Raw genomic sequence first — 19,287 nt, forward strand, 5'->3', positions numbered from 1 at the left:
CAGATATTAGAACCGGTCCGACCAGTTGTCTGTTCAGTACAAATTCAATTACGCTTCAAATTACTGCTGACTTGCCAAAATATAGAAATAGGAAGAACAATAAGTTAGCAAGAGAGAAAAAACTAAACATAAAAAAACATTGAACAGACATGAAAATGGAAAAGTGACTGATAGGTAAGAAAAAGGTGAAAAGCTCAATCTGAACGAGAAGGGAGAGACAGGAGGAGAAGGCGTACAGAGCGAGACACGGTGACGAAGAGATGCAGATGGCAGAGTCGAGGTGGGAAGCAGAAGAAAGAACTGACGGAGAGGAAGTGATGGATAGAAGAGGTTTATTTGCTTTTGTTGTGCCAACATCATTTATCTCAGGTGAGCAGCCTCCCAGTGCTGAGAGGCTGTATGACAGAAATCAATCAGAGGGCAATCGTCCATACACTTCCCGTGATGCCCCAACTCATCGATACAGACATTAGGAGGGGACTGCTACAGGAGAGATACATGGGGAGAGGAGGAGAGAAAGCTGGAAAGAAATGGAGGACAAGAAAATAAATCAAAATGGAAAAAGAGAGAAGAGATGGCAACGTATTGTGCATGTGTGTGCCCTTTATATGATCCCCAAACACTCCACAGTCTGTAGCCTTTCCCTTATTTTGAATCTCTACTCAATGAGGAAACATTTACTTTTTCTACAGAATACCTAACATGATGATCTTATCTGCTGCAATATTTTGGGAACAAAAGAAAATCGTGCTCCATGAGTTTAAAGACATTTGAAATTAAAACCGTTGATGGGGTTTAATGGGGTTTAATGTGGATGGAAGAAGACAATATAATTAAAGAAGCTTGCTCATGTTCTCAGTCATTCAGTGCTTACTGCCTACCTCTAGAGTGTGTACTGATGTGGACAAGCATCACAAGTCAAATGGCTATGTTCAGGTTAATAGATAGTGTGGTGATATACGTATAGGTCAATGGTTGGGGCTAAATTCTGCCAATCTTAGGGAAAATTCACAATCTGAAATCCGGGTGGCAAAGCACCACTTATCAAATGCTTTAGGTATACTAAGCCAACATTGTATAAGTCAACAAGATAACATGAAATGTATTAATTTCAAGTCATATATTGTCAGCCGATCCACAGAAATGACAGATGATTGATGATATGTGGATAGAAAATTGGGTTTGTACTGAATGTGTTTGAGTGCGTGTGCGTGTTCATTCTATTTAATTGTGAGCACAGTGAGAGTCAGCCAGGTCTTTTTACTGACCAGAGCTAACACAAGTTGTGAAGCTACCTGCTGAGATCAATACATCAGAGCCCGGAGCACCTGTCAGGAAGCATTCTGTGTGTGTGTGTGTGTGTGTGTGTGTGTGTGTGTGTTTGCGTGTGTGTGTGTGTAATAGCATGTGACATCAGTCAGACCTCCTGCCCACTTCCCTGGAAGAGAAACAACATGAGATCACATGAATCAACTGCTGCATGTACAGTACAACACAAGGCACCGACGCACACACACAGGATGTGTGTGCTGAGTGATGCTGGCCAGAGGCACGGCCGACAGTCTGACACCTCTGATGACACGAATGGGAACCCCACCTGACATCAGCCTCCCTTTCACTGCCCAACGGCATACAGATAATAGTTCCAAGGCCAATGCCACTTACACACAGAGGGATGACCACAGGCGTCCTCACTTGCCATTGGTGCATACTTTACACACACACGCCGCACTACAACATGTATAATATAGCCTATATGGAGGAAGTGAGGCGCCAGTGAAAAACACAAACAAACCTGAAAAAAGGCTCTCGCCTATGGTGCATCATCTGGCACATGTTACACATATGTGCCTGTACTGTGACGGCCACCGTACTCGTAGGCATTCCTATGTGCATAAACACACACACACACACACACACACACACACACACACACACACACACAACATCCTGCCCTCAGCCCTGAAGGAAAGTGTGACCTTACTCTCACATGAGAGCACAGCATGCCACATATACTACATTAGGCCTACACATACTGTGGACAACATCTACATTTACACCCGCCTGCCGAAGCATGTTCAGAAACACTCACACGGAAACCGAGAAAGATTAAGGAGTATAGAAACGCACAAATAAACTTCCTTTTATGTACAATTCTTTTCTTTACTCTTTTTGTTACCTAATTTGCAATCTGGGCATAAACGTAACACAAGTCATAAGCACATTATTAATTCAGTCTTCTTGCCATAACAAAGTCATATAACAAAGTTATATGACACTAAATCACTAGATTTGCTGACCAAAGATGCCCCTTTTCCCTGCCATAAATGTAAACAGTTAAACACAATCTCACTCAGGAGCAGCTCAGTACAAGCAAAGTCTTTTCTGTTGGTCCCTGTGGCCGTTTTGGGATTAACTGCCATGCTCAGGAATCCAAGGCAAGCGCTCCTGGCACACTTTCTTGCCCAATTTTAGCCTGAGGGTCCAAGTTTGAGCTGGCTGCCTTCCAGCCATAAGTCCTCTTGTCTTTCTTTTGGGTTGCTGCTTTTACATTTAACAATGCAGGAGATCTATTGGACATGTAGCTATGTACAGTCAAGTTTGAATAGATTACTATGATCTGAGCTTGCTTGATGTCATCACAAGACATGTGGTGATGGCTAAGCCGGCAGCTCGCAGCTAACAGTGCTTACAGTGCAAACCAGGGTGTCACCTGGGCCTGTCTCAGCTCCACTAACGATCAACAGCGTTGACCATTTTTAGAGTTCGGCTGATCACGCATTCAGCCACTGGTAGAGGGCTCTGCCTGTGCTTACAGAACAAAGGTTGAAATACCGTAACCTTCGCTGCTTCTATATTAACGCTCGGAATATTGTATAGCAATATTAATTAGAAAACAAGAGTGAGAGTGAACATTGCTTCGAGTCACATGAGAAGACTTGTATGACAATTTTGAGTACTTTTGAAAGAAATGATCTTTATCTGATTTGGTGTGAATGTGTTTTCCTGTCCTGTCAGTGGACTTAAGTTGTATCTTTTATCATTTACTAAATAGTTAGCTTTTCTTTCTTACAAATCCTTTTGTAAATTACACACTTTTTAATGCAGATTTAAAGCGATGTCTCAATCTAGAGAATTGTACATAGGGTGCCATGAGTTACTAAATTAAACATTAATATTCAGACACATTTTGCTACAGTAGCCGTGCCTCCTCCTCGACTCCTGTCATTAATTCTGCATTTTTCCAAAAATGCTGACGTGCCCACTTGCACGTGCCCACGTGATTGACAGGAAGTGGGGACACACTCTCCCTTTGGTATCTCCTGACTGACAGGAATATAGAACCTCAGGTTATTTTTTGAGTGAGCGGATCGTTCAGTAGTGTCGCATACTTGTCATAGTGAGAAACTGTCAACATCCTGGCATTTTGAGTGCTAAAATTCCTCTTCTATGACGATGACTAGACAGGAAATTGGTCATTCTCTAATAATCATGTATGCTTTTTTCACAAGATGTACAAATACAATGCCCCAGTAAGTGGAGTGCCAAGGTATGATGGGGAAATGTATCGCAGTTCCTGCAGTTTAAATGACCTTAAGAGCTGAAAGAGAAGCTAACTTTCAACTAGAAATTTTCACCTAGAGTGATGGATGCAGGCATCCTTTGGGCCAGTCACAAGTAACAAGATGCATAATTCCTCCCCAGTATAATTAAAATCCATCAATTTATGTGGGAGCTATTGCCTTTGCACTCTGAAACCTTGACCTTTAATTATGGCACCTCTATCAGTATAAATTTTGAATCTCTAGAGCACACTGTCAAATGCATCATTAACCTACGGTGAGACAAAATAGCCTGAACTTTAGGATCCTTGCATTGGATCGGGATCAAGTTATGCAACGGTTTCCTTTGTGGATTCCTAAAATGGAGAGGAGTTACTGTGTGATGCAGAAAAATGTACCTGACTTCAGTGAATCGCCTGTAAGAAGCAATAAAAGATAGAAATTAGTTCAACCAGACAGAAAATGAGACAAAAATAACTGAATAAACATTACATAAACAGTGATTAAATTGTCACCTTAATTAGCAAGATATTATAACCAGACAGTGTAAATACCAATGAGAAAATGCAGGTCTTTAAATTTACACTTTTTTTTTTTAATTTCAATTAGCAGGGTTAATTGGTTTTACCACTAACATGACTGAATGTGCTACAAAGCATCAACACTGCACGCTGATACATCCTGTTGGGAACCTAATTAAAGTATCACTGTGTAGCTGAGAGAGGCGATACAACTCAATAACCTATTTTACAAATCTCAGTTATCAGTGCTTGGATTTTAAAGTCCCTGTATGTGGTGGTCCAATTGAATTATTTGTTGAACAATTTGTCATGAAGCTTAAGGTTTGACAGGAAATCTAAAGCGATCAATCAGACCCCTCCCTGGTAGTCTTAAGTGTTAGCGAGGCTAATAGCGAGACACACTACCTGTAAATTAAAGCAGCGTTGTTGCTGTCAAGACTCACTGTGTCATGAGCTACACAGAGGTTTAATCAGAATGTCATATAGTGTACAGATGAAAGGCCACACACACACACACACACACACACACAAGGCTCTTTAAGACATTTGTTACAGCTGCTTTAGCCGTCTCATCGTGTTAATGTTATTTGGACAGGCTGATTGGCTACTGGCAGACTTAACAATTCACCAGAGTCTGGGGCCATTTTTCAAAACACCAATTACGAGTTTGTATCTCATCGTGTCATCGATCAGAGAGCTAGCTATTCACTCAGAGTGACATAAATTAACTCATGTGTCCCTAAACAAAGGTTTGGGGGGGAGACATAATTGCACCCATCATGGGGTTATGTCCTTTATCCAGCAACTGTATAACAAACAGGCTGATACATTTCTAATTGTATGTGTACCTTTAAATCACACTATTGAAGCTTAGTGTATTCTCTATATTTTGTGTGTTTGTGCATGTGAGAGCTGTAAAATGCCTGTGGTAATGGAAAAGATCCAGAGCTGCTGTGGGTGACAAAGGGTGTAGCGTTCCATTTCTGTCACTGCCTTGGATGTGTGATGTTTATTTAATATACAGTAGGCAGCAGTGTGTGTGTGGGTGTGTTTTATCCATCTTGTGGGGACTAAATCTGTTTACAGTCACATCGTGGTGATTTGCCTTCTTTATGGGGACAAAATGTCTGTCCTCATAACGTACATCATTACATTTTAGCGTGAAGACTTGGTTTAAGGTTTACGATTAGGCTGGTAGCAATATATATATATATTTATATATTTATTTTTTCTTTTCTGGACTTAATATGTGTCCTTAGAATAACAGTTGGTGCAAGTGTCAAAGTCATCCAAGAAATACTTCTTCAGTTTATACTGACATAAATAGTTACAATATGTGGTAACTGTTTTTTGAGTGGTACTCAGAGGAGCAAATATTGGTTGGATGAATTGATTTCTGTTCCGCTGCCTCTCCGTAAACAAGCCAAATATGTTGCTGAGGACAGGAAGTAAAAGCAGGGGGGCCATTTATTTTAAGCAGCATTATTTATAGTCTTGTTCTATCTTGTTTGAAGCGAAATGCACATGAAAATAAACAACAGTGCTATTGAATGATGAGTAGAGGATGCATCAAAAGCGGAAGCCTGCGCTCATGTTTGAGGGGCGGGTCTCAAAATCAGAATGGAGGGACGTCGCCTGTGTGTGTGTGTGTGTTTGCCTTTAGAGGTTTTGATCTCTCTCCTCACTAAACAGAGTGGAGTCCATCATCAACAGATACCCTTTCAATTATTCAAGAGGTTAGCATGAAAAATAAATGGCTTCTTCCTGCAGTGAGAGGTAGGTTGCTGCTCTGGTTCCAGTGAGTCTTTCAGCCTTTCGCTGTACACCCACACAGAGGACAGGCTGGGCAATAGCTTTCTTTCAGCTATGATTGCGGATCACTGCATTTTTTCTCGTTATTGTTTCAAGACCACAACTTCTGGGCAGCTGCCACAAACTCATCATCAGTGAGATATCTCTCAACTTTTTTTATGACTCACTGGAAGTTCCACGTCAGGTGAAAACAGTTGTGGTACTCAAGTGTAATGATGGTATGTTTGAGAGATAATCAGTTTAATAGAAACTCTCGTCTGACCTGTACCACTTCAATTCCAAGCATTGCACAAAATTTGAAAAAACGGTACTCTCACGGTACTTAAACTATAACACGCAGTTAAGACCTGTAATACATTGAAAATGTATAATTTTAATGCTGCTGAAACTGTCACCTAGACATCTCTTAACCTGGAAAATCACTACATCAAAGCTCACTCTGCTTTTTTATATATTATTATTTATTTCTAAGAAAACGACTCCAGTCATGTTGATTGGAAGGTTTTTAGAGTTTAGAGTTTAACCTCTACTCATTATTAAATTGCCAGACTCTAGTTTTATACGTTGTTTGTCAGTAACAATATTGCTGCAATATAGTGTATAATAAAGTTGAAATACCATTGTCATTAGAGTTTTACTGTAAATACATTCATCGAATGTAAATCTGGATGTCTGTGGTGTGTTTTGCAATTGGTTTTAGCTCTTTCACTTGTTTCAAGTGACAGCATGGATCTATGAGGGTAGCTCTCTGAACAATGTACAGTAGGAGTAGGCTTGTCCCACAGACAGCCAGCTCATTTCCATATTTAGACGAGAAGCAAGCCAGGTGTCTCTCATGGCACGTCACTTTGTTCCAGGTGATAGCCATTTGGCTAAAGCTGACCTTCCCTTTTGTGTGTCTTCAGTGCTTCTTACTTTGTCTTTCTTCTCCTGTCTGATTAATTTGTGGCTCTCTTTGTGTCACCGTCTCGTTTTACGCTTCATGATGATCGGCCTCGAAAGAAAGAAAAGAGGGAAAAGAATAGCTCTGCCTTAACTCTAATGTAAGCTTCCTCTCCTGGTTTTGTCTCTTTCCAGGTGGTCCATCACGTTGGTCCTCCCCTGGATGTGACTGCTGCTGCAAGAACCACAAGGGTGACGGCGAGGGCGAGAGCGGCACCTCGTTCAACGAGCTCTCCACCTCCAGCTCTGAGAGCCAGTCAGAGGCCAGCTCTCCCCAGGGAACAATCATCTGCGGCCCGGTCAGCCGCCAGTCACACCCCCACGCCAACGTCCAAACCCTGGACAGGCCGCTGAAAAAGGGCCCCATCGCCATGCTCCAGCAGTCCGAGCAGCGGCGGAAGAGTGACTTGTTGCGCACACTCACGGCGAGCTCCCGCGACACCAGCACGTGCAAGAAACGTCCAGCAAAAGAGAAGCCGACGGTCGAGGAGGAGTTGGAAAAGTGCATTCAAGACTTCCACAAGATCAAGATCCCAGAGAGGTTCCCCGAGAAGAAGTACATGTGGCAGGCCGACTTGCTGAGAAAGTACCGCGTCTGAGCCAGGAAACTGGACAGAGGGTGCAGACACATGAGGCCAAGGATCAGTTTACATGTTTTTTGATCATGACTTTTGCAACAAAAGGGAGATAACACCTAGCTCATTAGAATCCGGTTACTGGGAGAAATGTCACCTTCATGCCAGTAGGTTGAAAGTCTACACAGAAGCTAGTAAAAAGCATAAAAACAAGACTGTTCTCTTATTGACATAGTATGTATGTGTGTGTATGTAATTTAGGTCTACTGTATGTACCGTACGTATGTGCCGCACTTGCTGAATGCTTCAGAGCCTTGAATAATTATATCCCTGAGGACTAATCCATGTGGGTGAAAGACAGCCTCTATGAGCCGATCAACCAACTGAAGGCTTGCTAATGGCTACAATGGGGGTTATTGAGGGTTACTGGACTACACACACTGTCATCCGTCATAATTTCCATGGAAAACCATCACCGGAGCTACAGTTTTAGTCCACAAAGACGAACTGATTTAGTATGTGAATGTGTGTTAATGTGTGTGTATGTGTGTGTGTTTTCGCACCCAGGTGGCCTAGAGGTCATGAATAAATCTACATCAGGAACCATTAATAATTCATGCTGTCCCGACAGTGCTCTCACTATAAATACTCCTAGAGCGCTCCGCTGCCAGGTTGGCGTAAACAGCTGGGTTAATTACTTAACTTTTAGGCAACATTTGGGGACTTTGAAGCAGGAGGCGGTACAATTTCAACAGCGGCACAATTCATTTTCTTCTTCTAATATCAGTTATGTTGCAAACGTACTCCTAGTGAATCAAACTACCCTGCATTGCATTGATTTTTGCTGTGTTGGCTGGATGTGGAGCAATTCCCAGGTTACTGTGTGAAAGATAAGTGAAAGAGTGAAGGATTGTGTTTGACTGTCAAACCATGGGGGAAAGGTTCCATAAAGAAAAGTCCTGATTCAACACACTTTTCCAATTACATCACAGCCTTTTTAGCGAATAACTTTATCAAAAAGAACACAACACTCGCATTTATTCCCACAGAGAAGGCGATCAATTGTGTGGTCATTTAAACCATGCTGGATATGACGCCTACATTAAATAGACAGAATGGCTACACAGGCTAACCCATCAACACAGACGGATGCTTTCTGCCCGGACTGTTGACATGGTGATTGATAGTTATTGACGATAGGGCACAGTGAAAGAGCTGATAGATGTGGTTCTTCTTTACAGTAATGAATGAAGCCCCTGGGTAACGTACAAAGACAAGCTGGTTATGTATTTAGTGAAAATTAGCCATTATTCATGTATGGATTGATGTTCTCCTGGTTCAGTTATTGTGATGTATTGTGTTGTGGTTACAGAAACAACAAAGATGGCAGACATCTATTTCTAAAAGAGTGCAATTCAAGAACACAATTTCATTTCCCCAGTAGGTTGATTTTTTTTATTCAGGTTGCAAATTATGTTGTTGATGACTGCAGAGGGCGAAAGCACACAGGCATTCAGTGATGTCGTAAATGTGAAACATTGCTTTTCAGTTATGATGGCAAACTTTTGAAGATGATGAATGCCATTCAACACATCCCTTTTTAATATAGTTCATTGTTTATTTAAACAGGTAGTGTTACTGACATCACAATCTCTGTTTTAGGAGAGACGCATGCAAAAGAGAGAACATATAGAAAAAGGATTGGACGTATGTTGTCCAGCGGATTGTACAACTAAGGAAACAAATACATGATTCAGTGAGAATTAGAGTTAAAAATGAAAACAAATATTTTATTAGCAGCTTGTACTGTGAGAGGCAAATTAAAAGCATGATGTCCAAAGTACTGTGGAAGGAAGCTTCAATGACCTGAGACAAATTTGATCAGATTTAGTTTAAGTTTCCATCAGAGGGAAGTAGCTGATAAGATAAACAACTGCATACAGAGACAAGTTTGTTGGTCCCAGCTTAAAAATCAAGTTATTTCTGAATAGTGTGATAGACAGCTATGATGAAAAGATGTAGTTATAAATATTGATGAACTGTCTTGTACAGATGATAGTTCAGAAAGGCCGTCTTGGTAGTAGTAGTACGACAATAAAAAAAGAGGACAAAGTGGAAAGCATTTTCACGGTGAAGCATAATTCAAGTTCTCAATATGTTTTGTTATTGCAGCTTATGAACGTGTAGAGGAATGGGCCTTATAAACAATCATAGCTTTTACACAGCACAAAGTTTAAAGTTAAATTAAAAGCACACACACATATGCATATATAAAATATGAATCATATAATGTTATTCAAAGATCAGTTTATTTAAAAAATACCCCAATTTAAAAATGTTCTCTTACACTTATTTTTCTATCTAAAGGCCTTTAAATGAATAGATTATCCAATGCCCTTATGTTGCCCATAACATGTATTTCCTGTAAGAGAAGTGGTTCATGGGTAGTAAGATATTTGTAGTTATATATATTCAGTGGTGCCCATATGTCTGCTGTGGTTTATTATAGTATACATTAATATGGTTGCAACAGGTGCGCTAGATGCAAACCAACCATTTTCCTCATGTCCATACAATGAATATGACATATTTTTCTACAATACTGGGATATTACATTTTCATTTTGGAGTAATTTATCTTATGAGCTGAAGTTGAGATATGTTAATGCACACCACACAATATATGTAAATAAACACCATAAATCATACCTAACCAGAATAATGTATTATACTATCTGTATATAACACGCAAATCCATGAGGTGTGGCTGCCGCGCTGTTTTTAGTGATGCAGTAGACTGACGCTAATGTAATACTGCCATTCCTGTTTTATCATTTAGAGTATTGGCCCATCAGCGACGGGGAAACACCTATAACATATTATAGCTTATATTTACATAACAAATGATGAGCAACTTGCTTTCCGAGACAACATAATCATAAACTGGTTGTCAGCACATTTGTCTGACAGCGCAACACAAGCAACACAAGCATTCAATGGTGACTAAGACATTTCAGCAATGCTGGATTGAAATCAATAAATCTGAAGATGTTCATGCCTTAAAACAAACAATCTATCCCTGAAGCGTTTGCTACCGTGCAGTGCAGTCAGAAGGTGTTGTGTGCATTTGTTGTTGTTTAGGCTCTGTACTCTGGGACATAGGATTTGAAATGAAACAACAACTATGAAGTTAAAGTGCTAACGTTCAGCTTCTAACAGTGTTTGGGAGTGTTTTACATCCCCATTGGGTGAATACTGAATCGTGTCCTCATAACGTACATCAGTACATTTTAGGGTGAAGAATTGGTTTAAGGTTTACGATTACGCTGGTAGCAATATATAATAGTAAACAGCACTTTTTCCCTAATTTCAGGACAATACAACAGGACAACATTTCTACATTTACCAATAAGTCAAAGCTGAGAATCAGAACTTAAGCATAACAGTCTCATGCACTGGAATTATGAGCCAACTCACAACAAAACAGACTGCACTATATAAAATGTGTAGTGGTGTTGTATTCTCGGTTAGCGTTCCTGGTCTGAAGCAAAGGAAAAAATGTTCACTTTTTGCACAAGTTTTTAGTTGTTGACTTGCATACACACTGGCCAGTTACAAACGAGGACTCATGATTATAAGTCACATGTATTCTGGTCTCCAAACAGCTTGTAAATACAGGAGGAAATTGCTGAATTTTAGCGTTAGGCCAGACAATAGTTTGCCTTTGGTTGATTATTGCTTTAAGCTTTCCGAGAACAGCATGCTGACTGAAGATACTGTATAAAGATGTTTCTCTTTTACTTATAAATGTGTGTTTTCAGCTGCTGGCACAACTATTATTTGGCCAAATGATCCAACACAGTTTGAATAAACATGATCCATATAAAAGATGAACATCTCTGATTATCAAGAGAGAATTGTTGCATAGCTTTTTGCATATTTTTGTTTGTAAAGTTAATTTTGACATCCGCAGTAGATAGTCTTGTGCTGCTTTTATTCAGTCCAGCTTAAGCAAAGGGATACTAGGAACCGTGTTTGCTTGACTCTGCCTACCATTTTAAAAATGTGTTGGGTTTTGTTTACTTTGAGATGATTCAACATCAAGGTCGGTCGGTCACGGAAATCTATCTGAGAGCATTTTCAAACACAGATTTGTCTTAAGAAGGGAGAAATGCTGTTGAACAGACACAGAGGGAAAATGCATACCAAGACACCCGGTGGCCTTCTAGAGTAGAATACAGCTGTTTTTGCACAATGTATAGAGTTATACAGAAACACAAACAAGTATTTGAAAAAGAGATAAATCAATAATCACCTTACATGCACAACACAGTCACAAATATTGTGTCTGTCATGAGAGAGAAAGCTAACCAGTTTTCACCTTTAGAGCACATAAATTGATATTCAGTTCTTTGGGCCTGAAAAAAAAAAAAAAAAAAGATGATGTAAAACTAATTGAAAAAGAATGACTTCAATTTGGTTTTTAGTCAAATGTGATGTATGAAAAAGAAGAGCGACTGAAGTGATGTTTAAGTATGTGAATTAATGTGATCTTGGAGTGCCCGTCTACAGATTTTCTTTCCTGAAGTTATGGTCATGGCCTGCAAGTGAAGCCAATGTACATGACTGCAGGCCCTGTTATTTTCCTCCTGTCTTTGAATTTGTCAAAATCATCTATTCCGATAGCACCTGGCACATACTGTTTGGAACAAGAGGGCGTCTGTTTTTATGTATGTTGTTCTGACACTAAAAAGGAAAAGAAAAAATGGTTCAGATACATTGTGAGCATGTTGGTATACAAAACATATAACAGATTTAACTTAGTCTGTTCTTGTGAAAAAGATTATGTCAAAAAACTGATATTTAACAGAAAAAAGAAAACTTGCAAAAAAAACAAAAGAAGAAAAAAAAAGATAAGCACAAATGTGTTGATAGTGTCTGCTGTTCCTCCACAGGTGTATAACATCAAATAAAAAGTCTGCAGTGTGACTGAGCTCCTGCAAAACAGAGTTATTCTCACCCCAGGCATATGAAAATAGTTCATGGAAATATTTGTTTCACCATAAATCCTTCAGAAAATATGATATAGTATTTTGGTATTATGGAATTAGGAAAACATGCCTATCAAATTATACATAGATGTATGTCCAGAAACTAAATTATTGTTTTCCATTAACAGCCAAACATCTGTGGTGAGAGTTACCCTGTATTCCAGGTGTTACCATGTCTACCTTTAGAGTTCAAATCATCTGAGAGTCTTTAGATACAAAGCATATAGTCATTTTGAAAATGTATGACGACAACAATAAACAAGACATTCTGTACAGCGACCTAAGACTTGCCTTTATTCCTAGTTCTCATCTGCCTTTGCTGTGGTGGTCAATAATCCTCTGGGGTCCACACGATATCAAGAAAGATAGTGAATCTTTGAAATTGATCATTCATTTGAGATTAATTGTTTTTTACAGATGAGTGAATCTGAAGGTGAACTGATCAGCTGCCCTCAGTTGAAAAACGGTGAGACGCTCATACCAAACTGCTGCATTGAAATACTGTCTATTGTGGCAAAGTGTTAGTGTTTATAGTCATATTATTGGGCACTGGCTGTATAATATCAGCCTTTTTGGTTAGATCCTATATTCCAGGGGTCACTAATAGGCTGACCGCGTTCAGCGATCCAGGAAACACTACCGACAATTTGCATGCGTTGTAAATCGTATCACGTGATGCTACTCAGCCAATCAAATATGTGTATTCCGATAAGCATTGCAGCTTTAGGGAGATATTCACTCACAGGGGAGAGACGGGTGAGAGGCCAAGTCGTTCATGTCATTCTCCAAAAAGAGGAATGTGGACAGCTTAACCTGAGCTTTTAACCAGGAATGGACAGACTCTTGTGTTTATTCTTCCAATGGACATTTCAAAACCAGTGTGTCTCATATGTACAGAGACCGTGGCAATTATTAAAAGCGGCAATGTGAAGCACCACTATGAGACAAAGCACAAATCTTTTCAGCAAACCCACTCAAAGACGAAATAAAGGCACAGAAAATAAACAATTTATGAGCCCTGCATGATCAGAATCCTAACACATTAATTCACTGCCCAACAATGATGTAAACTGAGAGGAGAATAGCTGAAACAAGTGGTTTCAATAACCACAGATAAAGTCCCTGCACACAAATGTACAGACTACATACAGACATTGATACTTCAATACATATGGGACGAAATCATAGCGCACGTTAGACATTATTGTGATGTTCCGGACCTTTGTATGAGGAGATTCTCTCTAACTGGACCTCGTTGAATATTAATTGAATACCTCTGTCCTAGTCTAATACATAACATGCCTGCAACTGCATCAATCAGAGTTTTACTTGAAACAAGATGTCCTCATATTTCATCACATTAGCCCAATGCACTGTTTACTTTCTAAAAACAAAAATGTTTGTTTTTTAGTTCAGTGTGTGCTCATTTCATGAAATAAAACATTAATATTGACATTGACGATAACTTGAAGTACTGCAATCTACAGCATATGTTCATTTTTTTGTTATGCAGGTGTAGGAAGGAAAGGTGAGTTGTATGCTGCCTCTAAAATCAATTCCTATTTACTGTGAATATAGTGATATATTTATATACTTTACTATAGAACCATATTTACACTCAATACATTTTATAAGTGTCCAAATTCTGAAAATTCTGTCCATGCTGCGGGTTCGGTAAAGCTTGACAATGCTGGGCAGGTGAGTGAGGCAGGGTTGGGAAAGTGACAGGTGAGTACAGTACACAAAAACACAAGATGTTTCTCACAGTCTTAATATATATTCACACATTGCAAAGTGCTCATCGCATCATCATAGCAAAGTGTTTTGAATGAGTAAACAACATATGATTGTGCTTTTCTTCTAATAGGAAATGAAGCAAGACATCAGCCAGAGGATGAAAAAAAAAAGTAAAAATGTGTACTGTAATATGGGATAGGGACAAATATGAGCCCTTTTGTTCTGTAAGAACTGCAGCTGCGGAGGTTCACAGCATTCCAATAACAGGGGAAATCAGAAATCATGAAGAAAGAAAAGAACAGACAAGAACAAGATACAAGAGGATAATGTATGTAGCAGAAGTGTGCGCGGTCCTTTGTGAAATAAAGGCCTGATGATGTTAAATATTGACATACATACAATAATTAAATTTAGAAACACACCAACAAACACTCAAATGTGAGTCATGCAGTTTCCTAGCCAAGATAATTATTTCAAACTCCCAAGATTTTCCCAATCTTCATAAGCAACCTTTTTCCACTTAAAGCACCTTCACTGATCCTGCAGATAATGTCTATCAAAGTCTTTGAGGGTACAGTTCTCATGGTGGCCACTAGGACCAGAGACTAATCAGAGAAGATAAAAATGAAGCAGGAATGAAGACACATGTTTGAAAAAGTCCACATTCACCATAAAAAAAAAAAGTTGCCTCTAAATCCTCTGACAAAACTTCAAGACAATTAAATCATCCATTTGGCATATGGAGAGAAATCAGCTATTTCTGTCCGACTGGCTTGTCCCCTGACAATACAGTTAATTATACTGATTTCAAAGTCACAATCAGGAAGAGAAAGTCTGGTTGTGAGGGAAGAATGCATGTTTCAAGTCCCTCTTTGTAGCTGCCAGCTCTCCATGGAAGGGAAGAGGAGGGAGAGTATGCATGACAGGCTTAAAATAGCATCAGTGGGATCAGCTATCTTCTCAAGATCAGGCGATGGCGGCTACATGTGGCTCTTAGAGCTGGCCTGATCCAGCAATGAAGACACTGATGAAAGAAGAAATGTAGAATGTGGGGTGTGGGGTGTGGATGGAAGTGTAAGGGAAAGGTGCTAAAAGAGTGTTGAAAGAGGAAAAGGTATTAAATAGGATAAAAGGTGAGAAAGGGGAGGGAAATGAGGGAGAGGCAATGGGCGGAGGGAGAGGTTAGAGGATGGACAAGATAGATGGAAAGTAAGCTGGGCAGATGGATGGAATAAAGATTAAAAGGGAGGAAAGGAAAAGGGAGGAAACAAAAATGTGTCACAGATATTGAGGATAAGAAAAGACGCTTTGTAGGCAGAGAAGCAGCATAAAGACAACTCGATGCAGGTGTAGGGACAGGTGCAGGAGTAAGGAAGGAAAGGAGCAGAAGAACATCAGCAATGGGATTGAGGAGGAAATAAAAGATGAAGAGCTAGGAGGGGGGGGGGGGGAGGAGGAAGCACACAGAGCCTGTGTTAGCTGTCAGCATCCATCTCCAAGATAAGCGCTCCAGCAACATGATCTGTTTTCCAGCATTACAGATGAAAGCGAGCGCTCCTGCACAGCAATCAGATCAGCCGCGTGTATCGCCATTGTTGCAACTAGTCCGGATGATTTTCTCAACAACACAGCTGAATGATGCACACTGCCAGCCATTGTGGAGCGAACAATGGTACAAGCCCTTTGTGCACAATAGGCTGATCCTGCGTTAACTGTGTCCTGGAGCCACTATCCCATTGACAAGATGAGTAAAAGGACATTTAATGCATTATCTCTTTTTCTATGTGAACTGTACCGAGCCAAACATTACTTGAGGCCCTGCTGTGCAATGAAAGTCACATAATAGATACAGCAGGCTTTTTAATATACAGTGCAGGAGTCCTGTCAGCAAAGGGCTAACGACGGCAGGATGTTTTGTGAGATTTGAGAGCTGCTGAGCTACATTACTTTGAAATATCGTCAGTTACTGAATGCAAATTACATGGAGGTAATTAGTACAGAAATCCATGGCATTACAATACAAATTGTGATTCCATCCGAATACTTTTGGATCATTTAAAAATCAAACATTTAACGCCGCACCTTATACTGAATTTATAGTATAACTGTTTCTTTTTTTATCTTAGATTTTGGTGCTGCTGCTTTTTAATCAAAGGCCACATGGAGGACCTATGCTCTTGTTACTTAAGAGGAGCACTTACTCAAAATTCAGACCAGATTACATTTGATAAAATCAGCAATTACATCAAAGTTACGTTGTCTAAGATTACTTATTGGATCTTTAAAATATATGTTTATTCCAGCATATTTTTGCAAGAATAATTTGATTTGACCAATTCTAAATGCTAATCTCACACTGCCTAAAAGCCAGACAGCACTCTGAGATATAACATAAAAGCCACAGATTTTGAATATGAATAAGAACAAACGGTCTCCGTCTTATCTCAGATAAAAAAAAGACATGTCTTGACTTGCTCCTTGGCTCTCTGTCTAAATACCCACCAGAGGAAAGTGGACTGATAATGTCAGTTTGCTAGATAGCTAATAAGCTGCAGCATATTACAGCGGTTTAAAAACGTACCCGTACCCTGTTAGTCAGTGTATATGCTGATGCTGATGTGCCAAAACTAACAAAATTGTCATTGTGATATCTGTTGGACTTTGTGACCACGAGCAATTATTTGTTGAGGGAGTCCCTGTTTTGATTGCATCTCTTGTTTTATTAACAAAATGATACACATAGTATATGCAGAAGCTGACTGGTGATGGCACACGTCTGCCGTCGGTTCCACACTATTCTTAGTTGGTGGCAGTAGCTCTTCACCATCAAAAGGCAGGGAAGAAGAACCATGGATGTAAACAAAGCAGGTTTCCAAAATATTAAATTAATCAGCATAAGCAATCAATATATCATGCACAATGCGTTTTGGTTAGAAAACAGCAAATGCAAATAATACAGTGTTTGTTTACAAGAAAACTCCACAGGGAGCCTTTAATATGCCTTTTATGTCTACTGCAGGATTTAGGTTTATTATTGTACGTTTCATTATCTCTGGTATTCCACATTCCCCAACATTGGGGAAATTGATTTGAGATATGTGAATTAATTTCTTTAGTACATATTCATGAGAGATATTTTTAGCTCTGATTAACTACAGACTGTAAAATGCACTCTTGTGCAAGTCTGAAGCTGAAGACCGAGATAATTTCATACGCCATTTTTAAATTGGGTGTGTTCTTTTATCTGCTAGTTTCCTCTCCTCCCTCACTACCACTTGTGTCCTACAGGGACGTATCTCAGAGAAACACATGGGGACAGAAAGAAGAAACAGAAGTGAACAGAAAAGACAGACAACAGCAACGGATGACAGTTTGCCAAATACTGTAGAGCTCCTGTTGCTGTTCTTGTAGGTTGGAGATTTCACTTTCAGTCGACACATTGCTTACACATCTGAGAGCCGTCTACAAACAGTAAAGCAGTGTTCAACTTAAACTGTAAATGTTAAAAGAGGCAAATTAATTGTAATTAAGTATGATGACATGTATGTTAAATAAATACATCCCATTTTAGAATACAAAATTATTTTTTAAATGGTATATTTTTTGATTTTTTTAATGCATCACTTAACTTAACATTTGCATTGATTGAAATGCTTCACCTGTGAATATTGACTACTTCTAACATTTCTCATAACTGATTTTTAAGCCATCAGGATCATGTACGCCTGTTTATACAGTGTGTTGTTGCAAATGAAGGGAAGGCCATTTCCAGTTTGAAGAGTCACAACCCAAGTCCATTAGTCTGCTGTTGTTCATACTGATGTGCTCATTATAGGGTGAGGTGTGACAGTGTTAAATGTATCTGCAGTGCTGGTGTTGTGTAAATGGAAGAGGATTTATTTTTGTCTTGGATGTGCCGAGTGGGAGGAGAAAGAGATTTTTTTTTTTCAAAATCAATTAAGATGAAACACATATTTTAGTATCAAAATTTAAAAAAAATCTTAGAGCATCTTATCTTAAATCCAATATAGGTTTGCAAGACTGTAAACGCTAAGTCTTGCCTGCATAAAGCTTTGCCAGCTGTTATACTTGCATTTAGGTTTTTATTCCATTGTTTGAATGCTTTCTTGAAAGCTGAGAAGATGTAAACCAAATCTGATGACTTCAATCCCTTTAACCTGGATGGCAGGGCTACGGTTAAGAAATAAGCCACTGTGAGCGTGCACAGTAATTTCTTCAGGCACACTAGAAACCTACCTATTTTTATCTCATTGTTGACCTGGTATATTTTTAGATATGTTGACTCACAATATTTGGCTGCCTCTGCTGTCAACAGCTTGCGTATCTTCGCTGCTGATGCCGGATCAACGAAGCCAATCAGCTCATAACGGCTCAATCGGGAAAACGTGTCATTAGCTTTCTTTGAAGGCCTCGGTTATTGGACAGCATTGTTATTCCACAGAATGTGTTCCATTATTCCATTCCAAGAAGGAACGCCAAATTCGCAAATGCCAAAATAAAATAGAAAAACTAAAATCAGCCACCATCTCTGCTGTGCTTTTGGCAGTTAGCTGTAACTTCAGGAGACACGTTTCCAACACCTCATTAATTTGAACAATAAAATAAATCCAAAACACAAACATATTCTCTACAGTACATGCATATATACACAAACATAGTCAGCCTTTATGCAGGAGGGGGGGGGGTAGCACTACATGTGAGACATTAATATTGCACAACATTGTAATATTTAATGTGTTAATTAAAGTGCCCTGTGGGAATACGATCTAACATACTTCATCAACTTGGTGCACAATCTTTATATCTCTTAAGTCAGCAAGGAAAACTTGTGTTTCTGTGTGTGTAGCCATTACTGTGTGTATGTGCATTATCACATGATAAACATAGTGTTTGCTTTACACATCGTGACCAGGCCCTGTTAGCTACGCTACAAGGCTGTGACTATTTCTATAACACTCTGTCGGATTAATGGAGGATACTCATTAATATAAGCACTGTGATTAATTGTACTCGGCATGGCGAGGCTGGTAAACAAATACAGTACCACACGTAAGTATAGTCTTCTG

The 19,287-nt window shown here is 39.4% G+C and overlaps 1 protein-coding gene across 1 annotated transcript in view; it reads left to right on the forward strand.

The window, feature by feature from the left end:
- The window catches only part of kctd16b (potassium channel tetramerization domain containing 16b), a 69,066-nt gene extending 61,146 nt beyond the window's left edge, over window positions 1-7,920 (forward strand). The window contains exon 2 of the mRNA XM_031869083.1: window positions 6,974-7,920. Within this exon, the coding sequence (XP_031724943.1) occupies window positions 6,974-7,437 (464 nt within the window). The 3' untranslated portion in view covers window positions 7,438-7,920. The remainder of the gene's footprint in view (window positions 1-6,973) is intronic.
- The last annotated feature ends 11,367 nt before the right edge of the window (window positions 7,921-19,287 follow it).

This window comes from Anarrhichthys ocellatus, unplaced genomic scaffold (assembly GCF_004355925.1).
Source record: "Anarrhichthys ocellatus isolate YVR2014 unplaced genomic scaffold, GSC_Weel_1.0 scaffold46, whole genome shotgun sequence".
Classification (NCBI taxonomy): Eukaryota; Metazoa; Chordata; class Actinopteri; order Perciformes; family Anarhichadidae; genus Anarrhichthys; species Anarrhichthys ocellatus.